The following is a 17643-nucleotide window of genomic DNA, read 5'->3' as shown; positions in this document are numbered from 1 at the left end:
ATGTTTCAAACCATAGTTTTTTGTGGGTTTTTCGGACTATGTGGCCACGTTGTGAAAGAGTTTAGTGCTGACGTTTCGCCAGCAGCCGTGGTTGGCATCTTTGGAGAAATTTAAACCAGTTGTTTCCTTTTCATGTAGAAGAGTGGTACATTTTAAGAGTTTTCTCTTTGCTGGGAAAGTTTCTCAAAGCTTTTGCATTTCATTTTCGGACTCTTTTTTGGCAAAACATGGCTCTGGTGCTGCCATAACTCTGAGCTGTGGCTAAAATGGTTTCAAACTGGTTTATTTCTGCAGTGTGGATGCAGGCCTAGCTGAAAAAGAGAGTTTGGTAGCAAGAGCTTTTGCCTGTTCCAGACTGCCAAAATAAAGCTTCTTGGGGTCTCTTTGGAGGTATGCTATTTAAATGATGCATGGGTCCTAAGAGTCCGGAGGTCGCGCCAAAGCCACACTCCATTCCTAAGCACTGGAGGGCAGCTTAGCATCATTTAAATAGAATACATCCAAAGAGACCCAAAGCAGCTTTATTTTGGCAGTCTGGAACAGGCCATAGATTTAAGCTTGTAAAGATTCTCTGTGGGTCCCGTTCTTTTGCGGAGCTGGATGAGACCCCTTGAGACTACCTTTTTGGTCAACTCTTTATGGTCAGTGCTATAGTCCAATGATGGTGAACCTATGGCACGCATGGCAGAGGCGGCACTCAGAGCCCTCTCTGTGGGCACACATGCAGTCGCCCTAGCATATCAATAGAAGACGCAATACAAAATATAAAAATTAGAATATCCAAAGATATACAAGGATAAAAATTGACCACATCTATTTAACCATTTAACTGCCATCTCCCCCTCTCTGTATTGCAGATGTTCGTTGTCGAGAAAATCGAGGGCATTCATTGCAGTTTGCACGAGTTCACCATCACCGGCTCAACCTACACTCCGGAGGGGCAAATGTAAGCCTTTGGCACGTCCGCTTCTGATTTATCTTGGATTGAGATGGCGGGGAAGCGTTTCTGAAACTGGGTTTTAAGGGAGATCTTGGAGCACCTTTGAGACTCACTGAGATAAAGAAGTTGGCAGCGGGAGCTTTCCTAGACTGAAGTCTCCTTCCTACATTTGGAAGTAGACTTAAGTCAATGAAAGTTCATGCTGCCAACTTCTATCTTTCACCGAGTCTCAAAGATGCTGCAAGATTTGTCTAAGAACTGGTTCTGTATAGCTATATCTTTGAACTGGGTTTTGGAAAGCATATTTTGGGTGTCAAGGGAAAGGCTGGCTCTAGAAGGACCAAGAAGTCTTCTCCAACTTGAACTGCAGCAGAAGCTGAACTGGAAAAGGAATCCATGGTGGTCAGTGGCTTCCATTGGGTTTTAACATTTAATTTTGAAGCCGTGGCGGAGGACCTAGAAATACCTAGAGAAGTGTTCTCGCAGGTAATAAATGTACAGTTTTTTTAAAAATGATGTGTGGTTCTTCCACTTTCATGGGGGTCCTGCACCCCTGACCCCAGTAAATGTGTACAAGGACAACAAACATAGATGTGTACAAGGATAACAAACATATGTGCACAAGGATAACCAACATATATGTGCACAAGGATAACCAACATATATGTGCACAAGGATAACAAACATAACCCCCCCAGCTGCCCTCATCGAAACTGCAAACCCTCTGAAGCACGGACAAAAATAAAAAAGCATGCAATTTCTTATTACAGCCAGCCCTCCTTATCCACGGATCTTTTTTATCCACGGATCCAAGCCTCCACGGCTTGAAAATATCTTTAAAAAGTATGAATTCCAAATAGAAAACCTTGATTTTGCCGTTTTATAGAAGGGACGCCGTTTTGCTGTGCCATTGCATTTAATGGGACTCGAGCATCCCTGGATTTTGTTATCCATGGTGGGTCCTGGAACCAAACCCCAGCAGATAGCAAGGACCCACTGTATCATCATCATCATCATCATCATCATTTAGGGGAATGTACATGGCTTCCGGCTGACTAGCTGATGGTTATAATTATCTCTTTATTTGTACTTCCCCTAATTCATAATAAAAATGGCATGCTTGTTTTAATAATAACATAATAAATCTTCTTTAAAAATGGGACGGGGGAAAAAAAAGCTATGGGAAACTACAAGCAGAATAAATCTCTTCCAAGGAATGCGTGACACATTGGTCTTTTTCCTTCTCCCAGCTCCAGATTTGACCAGTAAGGTCTCTCTAAACAGGGCCATGTGGGTCAGTTGTGGTTTTCCCTCTCCTTGGGACTCCCACATCTCTCAAGACGGAGAGAAGCCGGGAGATCGTGGTGTGCAAGCCGGATTTTTGTGTGTCCTAAGTATAGCGCAGGGGAAAATAACAAGGAGCTTGGGACCAAGCAGGCAGGGACATAGCCAAGGGGGGGGGGGTTCTTGGGGTCCGGACCCCCCCCCCCTTCCATTAGAAAAATGAATGGTGTGTGCTGCTGTGCCGCCACGCCCAAGCCCCATTATAATGGTGGCACTTAGTCTGGACCCCCCCCTTCCTAAAATCCTGGCTACGTCCCTGAAGCAGGGCTTAAATCCAGACACTCGAGGGCATCTATGGCCAAGCAAAGCCCCTTGGAAAGTTCCTTCTTTGTTTTTGCAGTGATTCGTTCCTGTGGTTTGTGATTGTAGTAAATAGGTAATGAATTCTTTCCACTCCTTCCAGTGTTTAGGAAATACCTTATGTTATTATAATAATAATTATTATTTCACTTTTGGTTACTTAAAAGAAAAGCGACCTTTAAGATTGGCAAGCAGGCGTGTTGTTCTTTTAATACTGTGAAGCCACTTTGAGTCCCAGTTCTGGGAAAAGGGCAGGATACAAATAAATATAATAATAATATTAATATTATTATTAATAATAAATTTTATTTACATGCTGCCTTTCCAAAGGATCAAGGCAGTTTACAAAATTGCATAAACAAATAAAATAAAATAAAATAAAATACCTAAACAATACTTGACATATACAAATTATTATTATTATTATTATTATTATTAATATTTTGTAATTTATATTTCCCGCCTCTCCCAAGGATCAAAGGGGGATTACATCATTAAAATAATACAATACAGGTACAAAAAGGCAATCTATAAAATACTAATACTGAATTACAACATTCCTATTAGTTATTATTATTATTATTATTATTATTATTTTATTTTTATCCTGCCTTTCTCCCAAAGTGGGACCCAAGGCGGCTAATATGCATAAAACACAATTAAATTAAACTGAAATACAATAACCAAATTCCAGTTTAAATTCATTAAATGTTTAGAATAGATAAAACTTAAAATAAGCAAGTTAAAAATTTAATAAAAATAATAATAATATAAATAAATAAATAAATAAATAAATGGAGAGCAGACTGATGAGCAGATAAATATTGAAAAACAGTCCGCCCAAAGTTTGCCAAAATATGATATAAATTGCCTTTAAAATAACTTTAATCCTGTATCGACTACCTTGGCTGCATCCGCACTGCAGAAATAATCTAGTTTGACACCACTTTTACTGGCATGGCTTAGTGTTTCCGGGATTTGTAGTTTTGTGAGGCGTTTAGCCTTCTCTGTCCAAGAGCGCTGGTGCCGCAGCAAATTATAGATCCCATGATTCCATAATAATAATAATAATAATAATAATAATAATAAATATTAATATTATTTATATTTCCTGCCTCTCTCTGCGGATTGATTACAACATAAAAGAAAAATACATAAGAGTTCAAAAGCATAATAAAACATGCATTAACCCCCAACCCTCCTACCATTGTCATAGCATTGGTAGTTAAACTGGGGTCAAACCGGTTATTTTGACGGTGTGGATGCAGCCTGAGTTGGTCCGAGGAACAAAACTGTGCACATTCTCCTCTGCTTTTAGCTATATGAACTCTCCTGCCCTTGAGAGCCTCTGGGGATATTTTTGGTTAATCCAGGAGCTTTTCCACCCCAGCTGTGCTCCGTCTGAGACATTTGCAAACGTTTTTCGCGAAAGGGTACAATTTGTCGCTCTCTCCGAAACAGCTTGCGGACAGAAGGCTTTCTTCCGGCTTTCCAAAAATGGAAACTCGCCTTGCTGGGATTTAGGCCTGGAGAGAGAACGCCTGTGGCGAGCTTTAGTTGGAACGTGAGCCGGTTCTTGGTTTGGACCTGTGTGCTCCGGCAACATCAACAATACGTTCAAGATGGCAAAAGTTATTACACACAAGGCTAGGAGGTGGTGCAGCAGTTTTTGCTTTTGCCCAAACCTACTGGGAAGGGCAAGATTTCCCCTTCCTCTCCTCTTTAATGGCTGAGTTCATTGTGTGCAAAACTCCTTTTGCACTTTAAATTCAGTTTGCAGCAATGGAGGTATGCTGAGGACAAAGGAGGAAAGTGGGGGAATGGAACTGGGGCATTTTCAAAACAGTGGGAAGGCAGAGGATTAATCCGGATTGTGTCTGCCAAATGGGGACAGTTTCAGGGTATGTTGATTGGAGGGTCCATAGCTTTGATAGTGTCACCCCCACAACCTTTCTCCGTTGGCACATGACGGGGATTGACTTAACAGCAAGCAGCAACAGGAACAAGGCAAATGTGGAGATCGCTTTCGAAACCAATTTAGAAACAGCAGGGAAAGCAGAGCTCCAAACCACTCACCGGGTCGGAAGATGGAGATTCCAGCTGTAGTCTTGCCAGATATTTTAAGGCACGGCCTTATTTCAAACGACTAAAAATTGCTCTAGAACAGATGGTGGGATGTTTTCTTCTTACAGGAATGTTTAAAAAGCCTTGTTGGTTCAGTCCGAGTGATTCAGGTCCCTGCAAACAACGGTAGCGACAGTGGGTGGCATCTGTGTCAGTAGGGCGGTGAACCCACTCCGACGTTGAGTCCAAAGTTTAAAGGGGTGTATTTGTGTGCATGTATGCATGCACATCCATGTTCCCCGTTGACTTATAGGCTGTGTCCACACTGCAGAAATAACCTAGGTTGACGCCACTTGAACTGCTGTGGCTCAGTGCTATGGAAGTCCAGAAATTGTAGTTTGCTGGAGCATCAGACAGACCCTTCTCAAGCTCTCCAACTCCCTTCCTAGGAAGGACAGCCTGGCACCCTCCTTGCTATCTTTCTGCAAGCAGCTGGAGACCTTTTTTATTCCAACAGACCTTTGAGAACTGATGCTTTTAAGGGAAATAAGCCTTGTCTAATGTGATGGATGTTACTGTATATACTCATGTATAATTCTAGAAAATGATTTGGTAAGTTCTTTGAGGTTGTTTTGCTTTGCTTCGTCCTTTAGATCCTTTGCTATATGCCCCTAAATTTTACCCTCGACGTATCCATGGGTCATAGCCAGATCCATAATTTTGGACCCAAAACTTGCCCTCGACTTAAACATGAGGTCGACTTATAGACTTATAGCTTTTATTTGTGGATAGCTTAATTACTTTTTAACTGTTGTATGATGTGATTTCTTTTAAAACCATGTTTCTTTTAACTGTGGTCAGTTGCTTTGAGTCTTCAACTGGAAATTATGATGATGATGATGATGATGATGATGACGATGATGCATAGTGCCTTTTTATATGTATAGGAAGGAAGGGTAGAAATACTACAGACAACAAAATGTCAACAATAAGCACATTGTTCCATATTGCTTGCCATGACGTCTTGACTGCGGTCTGCCGGGTTTGACGTTTCCCGTTCAGATTAAAATGATATTCGTATGTCTTTTCCCTCCCCGCTCTTTTGAAATGACAGTTTGAAGGACGACCTCCCAGTCCAGTGTGGGAAATTCGACGGCTTGGTGGAGCTGGCGACAATCTGTGCCCTTTGCAACGACTCCTCTCTCGATTACAATGAGGTGGGTTGGACTTGAAACTAGGTATCTTCTTTCCATGTGCACATTTTCATGCTAGTGGCCATGCTCCTTCTATTTCTGAAATTCAAGATATGAGTGCCAATGGTTTAGTCGGCTAAAACAGGACCATTCATGCCCAAGAAAGCGGTCTCAATATGCTTCAGGATACTCAGCATTTTGAGAAATAATCAGGATGAATCCCCAAAACAACCCAATGGAGGCTGAGCCGTCTCAAGATGCATCTACACTGTAGAAATGATGCATTTGACACCACCGTAAGTGCTATAGCTCCATTCTGTGGTATGCTGGGATTTGTCATTTTACAAGGTCTGTAGCCTTCTCTGCCAAAGAGTTCCGGTGCCTACAGATCCCAGGGATCTGTAGGATGAAGCCATGGGAATTAAAGTGGTGCCAAACTGCATCATTTCTACAATGTAGATGCACCCTCACGGGAGATGAAATCCAACAAGGGGGTTGGAAAGGAATGGACTGACTGAACCGGGAAATGCGCCATTGTGTTAGGTTTTCTTGGTTCAACAAATAACCTGTGATTGTTGTATAAATGAAGGTAGAATCCATGTTACCTGATCTTTGGTAATGAGATTCCACCTCAGTTTTCTGACAGTAAGAGCACATAAAGACATTGAATAGCACTGGGCTCAGGTCAGAGCCCTGTGGGACCCACTGGTCACTTCTCTCCAGGATGAAATGGAACCCTTGTTGAGCATCCTTTGGGTTCGGCTGAGATGATGCTGGGATATAAAGTGCAAGGGGAAATGTCCCCATCAAAACATTTCTAGGAAAACTACGTTTACTGGTTTGTTGAGAGGTCTGTTGCAGGGTTTCTCTCTCCTCTCCCTCGCTGAAAGGCGTTTCCCCTGCTCTGTCTCCTTCCCCTTCTCAGTCCAAGAAAGTCTACGAAAAGGTGGGCGAAGCAACTGAAACAGCGTTGACCTGCCTGGTAGAGAAGATGAATGTTTTCAACACCGACACCAGCAACCTCTCCAAAGTAGAGAGAGCCAACGCTTGCAATACGGTGAGTAAGGAAGGAGGTTCTTGTATCATGCTCACACCTGGAGGTTCCTAGAGAGGTGTTCTCTTAGGTAAGAAGAATAGGGGTTTTTTATTTACTGCTTTTCCACTTTCACGAGGGTCCTGTGCCTCTAACCCCGGAGAATGTAGAGAGTCCGCTATAGCTTCCCTTGAGAAACAGAGAGCCAAGACTGTCCTCATCACCTTTTCTTTCTTTCTTTCTTTCTTTCTTTCTTTCTTTCTTTCTTTTCCCTCCTCGGTGTTGAAAATCCCCAGATTTTCCATTTGAGTGATCCTCCTCCATCTTTCCTCCTCAGGTGATCAAACAACTCATGAAGAAGGAGTGCACCTTGGAGTTTTCTCGGGATCGCAAGTCCATGTCCGTTTACTGCACGCCGGTGTCCAAAGGCCACAACTCCTCCAGCAGCAAGCTCTTTGTCAAGGTAACATCATGCCCAATTGTCCTATTTCTTAAAACCATACGTTCCCTAAACCTGCAGATATCTCTCACCTGAGCAGGAGTGAAGAACCTCAGGCCCTGGGAATTAACCCAGCCCAGTTTTATCTGGTGGAGTGTCCTAGTAATGGTGTCCTAGCTTTTCCATCCATTCCCCACCCATTCTAAAGTATTGCACTGCCTCTGCTAATGCTTCGTAGATTGCAGTAAAAGCTTTGAGCTAATAGCAGTAGCATTTACAGTGGACTCTTGTTATACGCTGGGGTTTGGTTCCAAGATCCCCCGTGTATAACAAAATCCGTGTATGCTCAAGTCCCATTAAATATAATGACATAGCAAAATGGTAACCCTGATAAAAAATGGAAAATCAAGGTTTGATATTTGAAATTTATACCTTTTTTTGGACATTTTCAAACCGTGTATGCTTGAATCCGTGTATAAAAAATCCGTGTATAAGAAGGGCCGACTGTACATTTCTGAACCACTCTCTAAGTGGTTTACAACCCGTAAGCCAGTTGCTTCCCAACAAGCTGGGTACTCATTTGACTGGCCTGCAAAAGATGGAAGGCTGAGTCAACCTTGGAGCCCCTGAGATCAAACTCACAACCTTGTGGCTGCAAGACCAGCATTTAACTACTGTGCCACCAAAATATGGTGATGTTTCTGGCTCTGGATACGGACCCAGAAACTTCCCAGGGACCCATCCTGGCCCTCCGGCTGAAGGTCCCATCTCTTCCACTTAAGGAGGAGTGGCACCATTCTGAGTGTATCAGGACCAACACTCAGATGATCATGAGTTTGCAGTCAAAATGTGAGTTGCACATTTTCTCGTGATGCCGAGTGCTTTTTAAGCCACTCCAACTATTTTTGTGCATGCAGTGATAGGGCAGGATAGCTTTTGCCTCTCAATCCCATTTGCAATCTGCTTTCCTTTCCACAATTCATAGAATCCTAGAGTTGCAAGGGACCCTAAAGGCCATCCAGTCCAACTCCCTGCCATGCAGAAATACACAATTCAAACCCTCCGACATATAGCCATCCAGCCTCTGTTCAAAACCTCCAAAGAAGGGGACTCCCCCACCCTCCAAGGGAGTGTTTTCCACTGTCGGACAGCTCTTACCACCAGGAATTTCTTCCTAATGTAAACCATATACACTCCATGGTGTATAAGTCGAGGGCAGGTTATTGGGCCAAAATTATGGATTTTGATATGGGCCGTGGCTTAGCTGAGCATAAAACTTAGGGCCATGTAACAGGATGTAAAAGATGATCCCCTTTATTTCCTCTAGATGGTGTTACTGTGCCAAATTTCGTTGCAACACTCCTCATGTTTTTAGCGTTAGGGGATTACACAGCCATCGTGATGGCCATGATCTGTCAATAGCCTTCTTCTCTGTGAATTGGACTAATGGCCAAACTGGGGTCTTGTGGCTTCTTGTGAGAGCGTAGACTTGATTTGCTCAAATAACCCATTTATTGGTCGTTTTAGTAGCCCATGCGGCCTGTAGAACTTTCCTCCACCGCCACGTTTCAAATTACTTAGACTCATAGAGTTACAAGAGACTCCAAAGGTCATCCAACTGTCTGCCATGCAGGAAGACGCAAGCTAAGCACTCCTGACAGATGGCTGTTTAAAAGCCTCCAAAGAAGGAAACTCCACCACGCAACAAGGCAGCATCACCCACTGTCAAACAGTTCTTACAATCAGGAAATTCTTCCTAAGATTGAGGTGGAATCTCTTTCTGTAGCTTGAATCCACTGTTCCATGTCCGAGTCTCTGGAGCAGCAGAAATCAAGCTTGCTCCATCCTCAACATGGCATCCCTTCCTATTGATTCTAACCCTTCCAGTTTCATGAATGAGATTCGATTCTCATCTTTTCAGCTCCATGAATTCATGCTCCTTAATCTCTATTTCCTTTCTTTCCTTTCCAAAGGGTGCTCCAGAAAGCGTCATTGAGCGCTGCAACTACATCCGCGTCGGCAGCACCCGCGTCCCCCTGACACTCTCCACCAAAGAGAAGATTCTCTCCAAAATCAGGGATTGGGGCACTGGCATTGACACCTTGCGCTGCCTCGCCCTGGCCACCAGAGACCACCCGCCCCGAAAAGAGGACATGCGCCTGGATGACTCCAGCCAGTTTATTAACTATGAGGTGAGGCTTGGTCCAAGCAGGGTCAAAAAAGGGGCCTGACTCAAGAGGAGATGAAGTGCAGGATAGGGACATTGTGTGGGTACGCACATACCAGAAGGATGCTTTACAAAACCAGAAGGGAATTCGGCCCAGTTCTGGTTGTGTTTTGGGAACTTAGTTAGACCTATAACATGTCCAAAAATGGACTCGCGATGCTTACTATCTTTTTTTATTGTCAGGTTAAGCCAGTGGGAACTAGGCAATGGAACAGTGCTGGAATCCAGGAAGGATAATAATAAATGTACCATAACCTTTCCTCTGCAAACTTGAATGGATTGTCCCAAAAGTAATGCAAACTCAGTCAGGGGACTTCAGTTCTAGTCCTAGTCACTCCTGATTGGAAATCCTAGATAGTACCTTTCCCCAAATAGAAAGTAGGGAAGGTGGAGGTTGTACAATGGTGGATGAATTCCTCCTTCCCCTTTGGATTAGTTGATCAATTGATGGATGAATTCCTCCCTCCTCTTTGGATCAGTTGGTAAATCGGTGGTTCAGTTCTTCCCATTTGATCAGTTGATCAAGTGCTGGATCAATTCCTCCCTCTCCTTTTCTCTGCAGACCAACCTGACTTTTGTGGGATGCGTGGGGATGTTGGACCCTCCCCGGAAGGAAGTGATGTCCTCCATCGAGATGTGCAAAAAAGCTGGCATCCGCGTCATCATGATCACGGGAGACAACAAGGGAACGGCGGTGGCTATCTGCCGGAGGATTGGGATCTTCTCAGAAAATGAGGATGTGACGGACAGGGCCTACACGGGCCGGGAATTCGATGATCTCTCGCCAGAGGCCCAAAGTGACGCCTGCCGTTCAGCTCGATGTTTTGCCCGGGTGGAACCAGCCCATAAATCCAAGATTGTCGAGTACCTTCAGTCATTCAACGAAATCACAGCCATGGTGAGCATGAGCTTTGATGCTGCAACCTTCCTTTGGATATTTGATCTTGAACCTCCCTGGACTCCCATAGTGTGGCATAAGACCCCATTTTGAGGCAAGGTTCTGGAGCTTGTGGTGGCCTCCCAGCTCCTGAGGTTTCTGGATGAGGCTGATTTTGTTGTGTGCACCTTCAAATAATTTCTTATGAAATGGAGACTGCTTTGGTCACCTTGGAGGTTGGCCTATGCAAAGAACTGGATAGAGAGTCCACGTGTCCCTATTTGTTCTGTTGGGCCACTCAGGGCGGTGGTTCTCAACCTCTGGTCCTCCAGACGTTTTTGACTTCCTCTCCCAGATTCCCTCATCATTGGCCATGCTGGCAAAGGCTTCTGGGTGCTGAAGTCCAAAACAGCTGGAGGAGCAAAGGTTGAGAACCTCTGACTCAGGGGCATTCAGTACCATTGACCATGGTATCCTTCTGGGCACCTTGTTGGGATGGACTTGGGGACAAGTTTTGCAGCGGTTGTGTTCCTTCCTGGAGGGGTGAACCCACAAGCTATAGTTTGAGCATTCTCCAAATACACAAAAGCAATAATGCAGACACTTCTTTGGTAATCTCATGGCAAAATGCCTCTGACTACTAAATGCAAGGAAGGCAGAGCTTGGATAAGTGACTTTTGGAATAACAGCTCCCAGTAATTCCTGTCAGGATCTCCAACTCTCTGAATCTCCCACAATAGCTGAATCCAAGGAAACCTTTCCAAGGTCTGCCAGTAAGCCAAGGTTATTGCCCATGTATCCTATTGTTACCCAGAGGTGACTGGAGGCATCTGTGTTGGTGGAGTAGGGCATTCACTCCAGGTTTTACCCTACACTTTAAAGGCACTGAAGCCTATTTCCAAACTTTGAGTAGCCCTTTGGCAGATTTGGATTCACTGCCCCACTGAAAGTGAAGATACCAGCCTGGTCCTTTCTGTGGGAAGTGTCTAGATTTCTCATCATCTGGGGGAACAGGATGCCAGACAAGACGGTCCTTTATTTTATTCAACTATGTTTCCCTTTGCGTCTTTGCTTCCCCCAGACAGGCGATGGCGTGAATGATGCCCCAGCTTTGAAGAAAGCTGAAATTGGTATCGCCATGGGTTCCGGCACAGCCGTGGCCAAGTCAGCTGCTGAGATGGTCTTGTCCGATGACAACTTCTCCACCATTGTTGCTGCGGTGGAAGAGGGCCGAGCCATCTACAACAACATGAAGCAGTTCATCCGCTACCTCATCTCCTCCAACGTGGGAGAGGTGGTCTGGTAAGGAGCACTAGTCTCCCGCATCAGAGCAGGATAGGACAGGGAAAGAGACTTGTGGCCCTCCAAATTGTTGGACTGAATCCCCCATCATTCCTAATGTCTTGCTGGAGTTGATGGAGGTTGGAGTTCAACAACATCTGGGCCACCCCTGGCTCTCCAAACATTGAATATAGCTTTGGGGGAGACACTATATCCTCAATATGACATCCCTTCAAATATTTAAACAGGGCTATCATATCGCCCCTTAACCGTCTCTTCTCCAGGCTAAACATCCCCAGATCCCCAAGTCCCTCCTCATAGGGATGTATGGTTTCCAGACCTTGCACCATTTTAGTTGCCCCCCTCGACACATTCCAGCTTCTCAACATCCTTTTTGAATTGTGGTGCCCAGAACTGATGGCCCTTTTTAAGTATTTGAAGGGCTGTCATGCTGGAGCAAGCTTGTTTTCTGCTGCCCCAGGGATTAGGACATGGAGCAATGGATGCAAGCTGCAGGAAAAGAGGAGGAACTTCCTGACAGTAAGGGCTGTTTGACAGAGGAAGACACTCCCTTGGAGGGTGGTGGAGTCCCCTTCTTTGGAGGCTTTGAAACAGAGCTGGGTGGTCATTTGTCAGGATGCTTTGATTCTGTGTTCCTGCATGGCAGGGGGTTGGACTGGATGGCCCTTGGGGTCTCTTCCAACTCTATGATTCTATGATTTTCTCCTGTGGTGGAAAGAAAAGTGTGCACATCATTCATCCTTGAATGTGAGGATGAAATAGTTGAAGACCTACATTCCTGTTCTGCTCAAGGTTTTTATTCCCGACTGTAAAGCAAGTGCCGAACCCTATTTACAAAACAGCTTTTGCCTGAGACAGCTCTAAGATAGCCTTATTAGCTTTAGGTAAAGCCTGGAATAAAACCCAGAGTGGATGCCAAGCCCAACTGCCTGAGAAGGCTCTGGTGAAACAGCAGCATCCTCCAAACCACTCGTGTCCAAACATTTGTGCCTCTACTTTCCAGCATCTTCCTGACAGCCATCTTGGGTCTCCCTGAAGCATTGATCCCTGTCCAGCTGCTCTGGGTGAACCTGGTGACGGACGGTCTTCCGGCAACGGCTCTGGGTTTCAATCCCCCCGACCTCGACATCATGGATAAGCTTCCCCGGAACCCGCGAGAGCCTCTCATCAGCGGCTGGCTCTTCTTCCGCTACCTTGCTATCGGAGGTGAGGGTCCTGGGAACTGAGATGTTCATCGTCCATGTTCATCACCAATAGGACAGGTTGAGTGCTGGACCTCAATTATGAAGACAAGGGCCTGTTCCAGACTGCCAAAATAAAGCTGCTTGGGGTCTCTTTGGAGGTATGCTGTTTAAATGATGCATGCACCCTAAGAATCTGGAAGCTGCACCAAAGCTGCGCTCCAGTGCTTAGGAATGGAGTGTGGCTTTGGCGCGACCTCTGGACTCTTAGGACCCATGCATCATTTAAATAGCATACCTCCAAAGTGACCTGAAGCAGCTTTATTTTGGCAGTCTGGAACAGGCCAAGGTCTCCTATACAAGCCCATCTGGATTTGAAGATCTTCAGATCTTACCTATTATACCCCTTCTGTGTTAGACCCTTACACAGATCTGAAGATCTTCAGATCTTAAGATCTGTGTAAGGGTCTAACACAGAAGGGTATAACAGGTAGGGATGTAATATGTCGGCTTTTCTATCTTTACTATTACCATTACTGTCTGCACAGCTGTACCAGACATGACCTGAAGCTGCCTGCAGGATGTAGCTGAGGTTAGCCACCTCCCAAAAGAAGCAGCACAATATGGGCAGCATCCGCACTGCAGAAATAATCCAGTTCTGCGCCACTTTGGCTGCCACGGCTTAATGCTGTGGCATTCTGGAAACTGTGGTTTTGTGATACTTTGAGCCTTCTCTGTCTGGTGCCACAACAAAGTACAAATCCCAGAATTTCATAGCCTTGAGCCTAGCAATTAAAGTGGTGTCATCCTGGATTATTTCTGCAGTGCGGACGGATCTGTCTTGAGGACCATGAGACTGTGTGATCAGTCCTCCCTTCCTTTCTCTCATATTCCCCTTCCCTTGCAGTGTATGTTGGATTTGCGACTGTGGGTGCAGCTACCTGGTGGTTCCTGTATGACACCGAAGGACCACAAGTTAGCTTCTATCAGCTGGTAAGTTGCTTGTTGTTGTTGTTGTTGTTGTTGTTGTTGTTGTTGTGTGCCTTCATGCTGTTTCCAACTTATCATAGAATCATAAAGTTGGAAGAGACCACAAGGGCCATCCAGTCCAGTCCCCTGCCATGGTGAACCTAAGGTGAACCAATCCATCTTTATCGCTTTTGGACGATGGCCATTGCGAAAACCAAAGTAATAAAACAATACACATAAAAGTGCCATAGAACTAATATACATTGAATTGTATCGAATAACAGAAGTTTAACATTAACAATTAGGGGTAACTTATATGACATAAATATGTTAAAAATTCACAGTTAGCCCCTTTTAGATCACATTATCCGCATTACTTGCCCAAGGTTACCCTATGGGTTTAACCATGTTGCAACCTTGATGCCCAAACAACAGTCCATTATAAGTAACCATGTTATGTCTGGGCTTGGCATCCATCCCAAATAGGTGCCACCTTGGGTAACCATCCAGTTCTCAGTGGGCTGCTTCCATTTCCCTTTAGCTTTCTGTTGCTATCTCCATTCATTCATAGAGATGGTTACTGTTTCAGCTATAAGAATAATGGCTTTCACAGCCTGGGCGTTGTATATAACTGGAATGGGGCAATATAGCCATAAGGGAAGACAGACTGTCCACAGTGGTTGGTAGATCCAGCTCCATGTCAGTAATGTGGTTATATAGTCATATAACAAATGAGGGTGAAACCTCTTGGGGTTATGTTCTCCACCCGGCAGAGGAACTTTATGAGATGCACAGAGGACAACCCCATCTTTGAAGGCGTCGACTGTCAAATCTTCGAATCCCGCTATCCGACCACCATGGCGCTCTCGGTGCTGGTGACCATTGAGATGTGCAACGCGCTCAACAGGTATGGCGTCCCCCGTCAGACATCTCTCTCCCTCCTCGAACGAATACAAAAGAAAACCAAATAATATCCGGGTATGAGAAAATAAATCTCAGAATATGTCATTCATTTGCTCTTTCGCTCGTTCAGTCTCTACTCTGAGTGGGCAAGTCCGGGCACAAAAGGCTGGTGGGTGCATGAATTTGTATGGGTAGGGTGCCTGCTCTTCTGATATCATTGCAAGCAACCCTAGTTTCAAATAGAGGATGGTTCAAAGGCATGCAACAGGAGCAGGGGATTGCAGGAACTCATTGCCGTCTCTCTCTTCCGCAGTGTCTCCGAAAACCAGTCCTTGCTCCGGATGCCCCCTTGGCTGAACATCTGGCTCCTGGGTGCCATAGTTGTCTCCATGGCCCTCCATTTCCTGATCCTTTATGTGAAGCCTTTGCCTGTAAGTAGTGATGCTTGCACTTTACGAGAGGAGGATTTGACCCCTGATACCACTATCCTCCTGCCTTCTTTGCTTTCAGGATTGGCTTGGCAATGGCCTTGTTCTTGTGGCCTTTTTATTTGATTTGATTTGATATATTTGTTTGCTTGTTTCTCCTCTGATCCCCTGATGGCCTGCAATGACATGATCTGGACTCATTTTTCTGCTTGTTTCTGGGGCTGCCTCTGCACTGCAGAAATAATCCAGTTTGACACCGCTTTATCTGCCCCGGCTCAATGCTGTGGAATTCTGCCATTGCGGCAGGAGAGCTCTCTGACAGCAAAGCTAGAATTCCCAGAATTCCAGAGCACCCACTTCTGGATTTTGCAAGCATATAATTCTATGTTTTGCTCTTCCTTTTCTTCTGCAGCTGATCTTTCAAGTGACGCCGCTTAGCTGGCCCCAATGGGTGGTTGTGTTGAAAATCTCCTTGCCGGTGATTCTCCTGGACGAAGGCCTGAAGTACCTCTCTCGCAACCATTTAGACGGTAAGTCTTGCCCGTCTACTAGCTCTGTCGGCACAGAGCCTGGGAAAGTTGCTTTTGGGGACTACAGCTCCCAGAATCCCCAGCTTAAGGAGACCATCCTGGGAAGTGTCTTCTAGTAGTCAGGCAACTTTTCCCAAGCCCTGCTTTTGGTGAAATCATGTATGCCCCTGACTACTTTGGAGAGAAGATGCTTTGCAAAACAAGCAGCCATAAGCAAACACAAGTCGGTTTATCTATATGTGCGTACGTAGCAGCTTCATGATATAATTATTATATCATTATATGTGTGTACATATACACATAGAGATCCTACATAGAGAAAGAAATCTTGAAAAAGCTATTTCTAGCTTAAAACGTTCAGAATCCCAAAATGCCCCAAACAGTTTAAACAGCGTCTGGGGGATTTGGACACCGCAGTCCAAAAATAGGACTTTTCTAAGTTCTATCACAGACATCTAATAAATAAAGCAAATAAATAATAAAATAAAATGTAAGTGTGTGTATGTATATAGAGATAGATAGATATGACTATATCCATCCATCCATACATACATACATATATGAATCCACACACACACACATATATATAATATCAACATCACTTTCAGGGCATTAGGAGAAAGCCATAAAATGAAAAAGGTCATAAAAGCAAGATCGCCAAACACCACCAAGTCATCAAGATTTAAAACAGGGTAAGGTTTTAAAGGCAGAAAATAAATCTCAGACTTGACTGACATTTTAACAGGTCTGGGAAAAGAAAGAGGGCTTTGCCTGGCTGGCACCGGAGGGCAGAGGAGGTGCCAGGCGAGTTTCCCTGGGGAGGGAACGCCACGTGATTTACGCACGATGCCGGAATCACTGAGCGCAGACTTTTTGGTTGTAAAGTGTTTCTTCTAGCACTCCTAATAGTCTTTTCGCACATTTCATAAACCTGGTTTGAACACCAAGGGATCCCATTGAATGAACCATTGGGAACATTGGCAACACCGTTTTACAGAATCATAGGGGATAGACCTGGATCAGTGCCCTCTGGACCACATGTGGGCAACTTGTCGTTCTCTGGACCTCGCTGAATGATAACTCCCATGGGCCTTCGCCATTAGCTAATCTGTGGGTGACTAATACTCCCACTTACACCAGCATCATAACTTAGGAGGGCATTGCACAAGGAGATATCTAGTACCTCTTTGCTCGGTGTCTTTGCCCAGCTGTGCAACAGAAGCCAGAAAAGGAAGAAGGAGCAGCCTTCATTGCCTTCTCCCAGGGAAAGGGAAAGCCTGGATCCCTGAAGTCCATCAGTGACCAGGGATGGCACTACGCCTAGGAAGAAGCAACAGGCTTTGTTCCAAGCACCAGCAACATGTATGTTGTGTATTTTGCCAGCAGTCCAAAGGAGCGTGACATAGGGCTGATGGGAGCTGCAATCCGACAGCATCTGGAGGGCGACAAGTTTCCACCGCGTCCGTAGCTCAGTGACAAAGGTGCTGAAAGTTCAATCGCAAGCATTGTGCAAGAACTGTTTCCAGTTCTGGGCACCACAATTTAAAAAGGTTGTAGAGACACTGAAGTGTGTCCAAAGGAGGGCAACTAAAATGGTGAAGGGGGATCTGGAAACCATGCCCTATGAGGAGCCATAGTAGACAGATTCAACTTCAAAATGCAATCCCAGTGAGCTTCTTTCCCACCAGACAGTGAGGTCCCCGATGTTCCTCTAAAAGCAACCAGGTCTGAGGGATGTCACTCCAGCTTGTCCAGAAAATGACAGGCGCAGAGAGGTCCTCTGGAATCTCGGAGGAGCCAAAAGTGATCCTATAATCCGTGGATCATGTTCATTCTGCTTTACATATGGAAAACCCCAGGCTGAGCATCCCAGGTAAGAGGAGATGTGGAGCAAAGACCCTGAGACTGAGAGC

At 45.0% G+C, this 17643-nt stretch overlaps 1 protein-coding gene across 1 annotated transcript in view; it reads left to right on the top strand.

Annotated features, from left to right (window-relative positions):
* LOC149287119 (sarcoplasmic/endoplasmic reticulum calcium ATPase 3) overlaps positions 1-17643 on the top strand; it is a 72798-nt gene that overhangs the window by 49996 nt on the left and 5159 nt on the right. The window contains exons 9-20 of the mRNA XM_089493527.1: positions 858-946; positions 5763-5865; positions 6767-6898; positions 7212-7337; positions 9287-9505; positions 10103-10438; positions 11499-11719; positions 12723-12925; positions 13808-13893; positions 14643-14776; positions 15086-15203; positions 15613-15730. Coding sequence (XP_089349653.1) covers positions 858-946; positions 5763-5865; positions 6767-6898; positions 7212-7337; positions 9287-9505; positions 10103-10438; positions 11499-11719; positions 12723-12925; positions 13808-13893; positions 14643-14776; positions 15086-15203; positions 15613-15730 — 1885 coding nt within the window. The remainder of the gene's footprint in view (positions 1-857; positions 947-5762; positions 5866-6766; positions 6899-7211; positions 7338-9286; positions 9506-10102; positions 10439-11498; positions 11720-12722; positions 12926-13807; positions 13894-14642; positions 14777-15085; positions 15204-15612; positions 15731-17643) is intronic.

This window comes from Sceloporus occidentalis, unplaced genomic scaffold (assembly GCF_023333645.1).
Source record: "Sceloporus occidentalis isolate IW3139 unplaced genomic scaffold, rSceOcc1.0.p SCAF_64, whole genome shotgun sequence".
Taxonomy (NCBI): domain Eukaryota; kingdom Metazoa; phylum Chordata; class Lepidosauria; order Squamata; family Phrynosomatidae; genus Sceloporus; species Sceloporus occidentalis.
The sequence above is the reverse complement of the archived record's forward strand: the minus strand, read 5'-3'. Positions and strand labels throughout refer to the sequence as shown.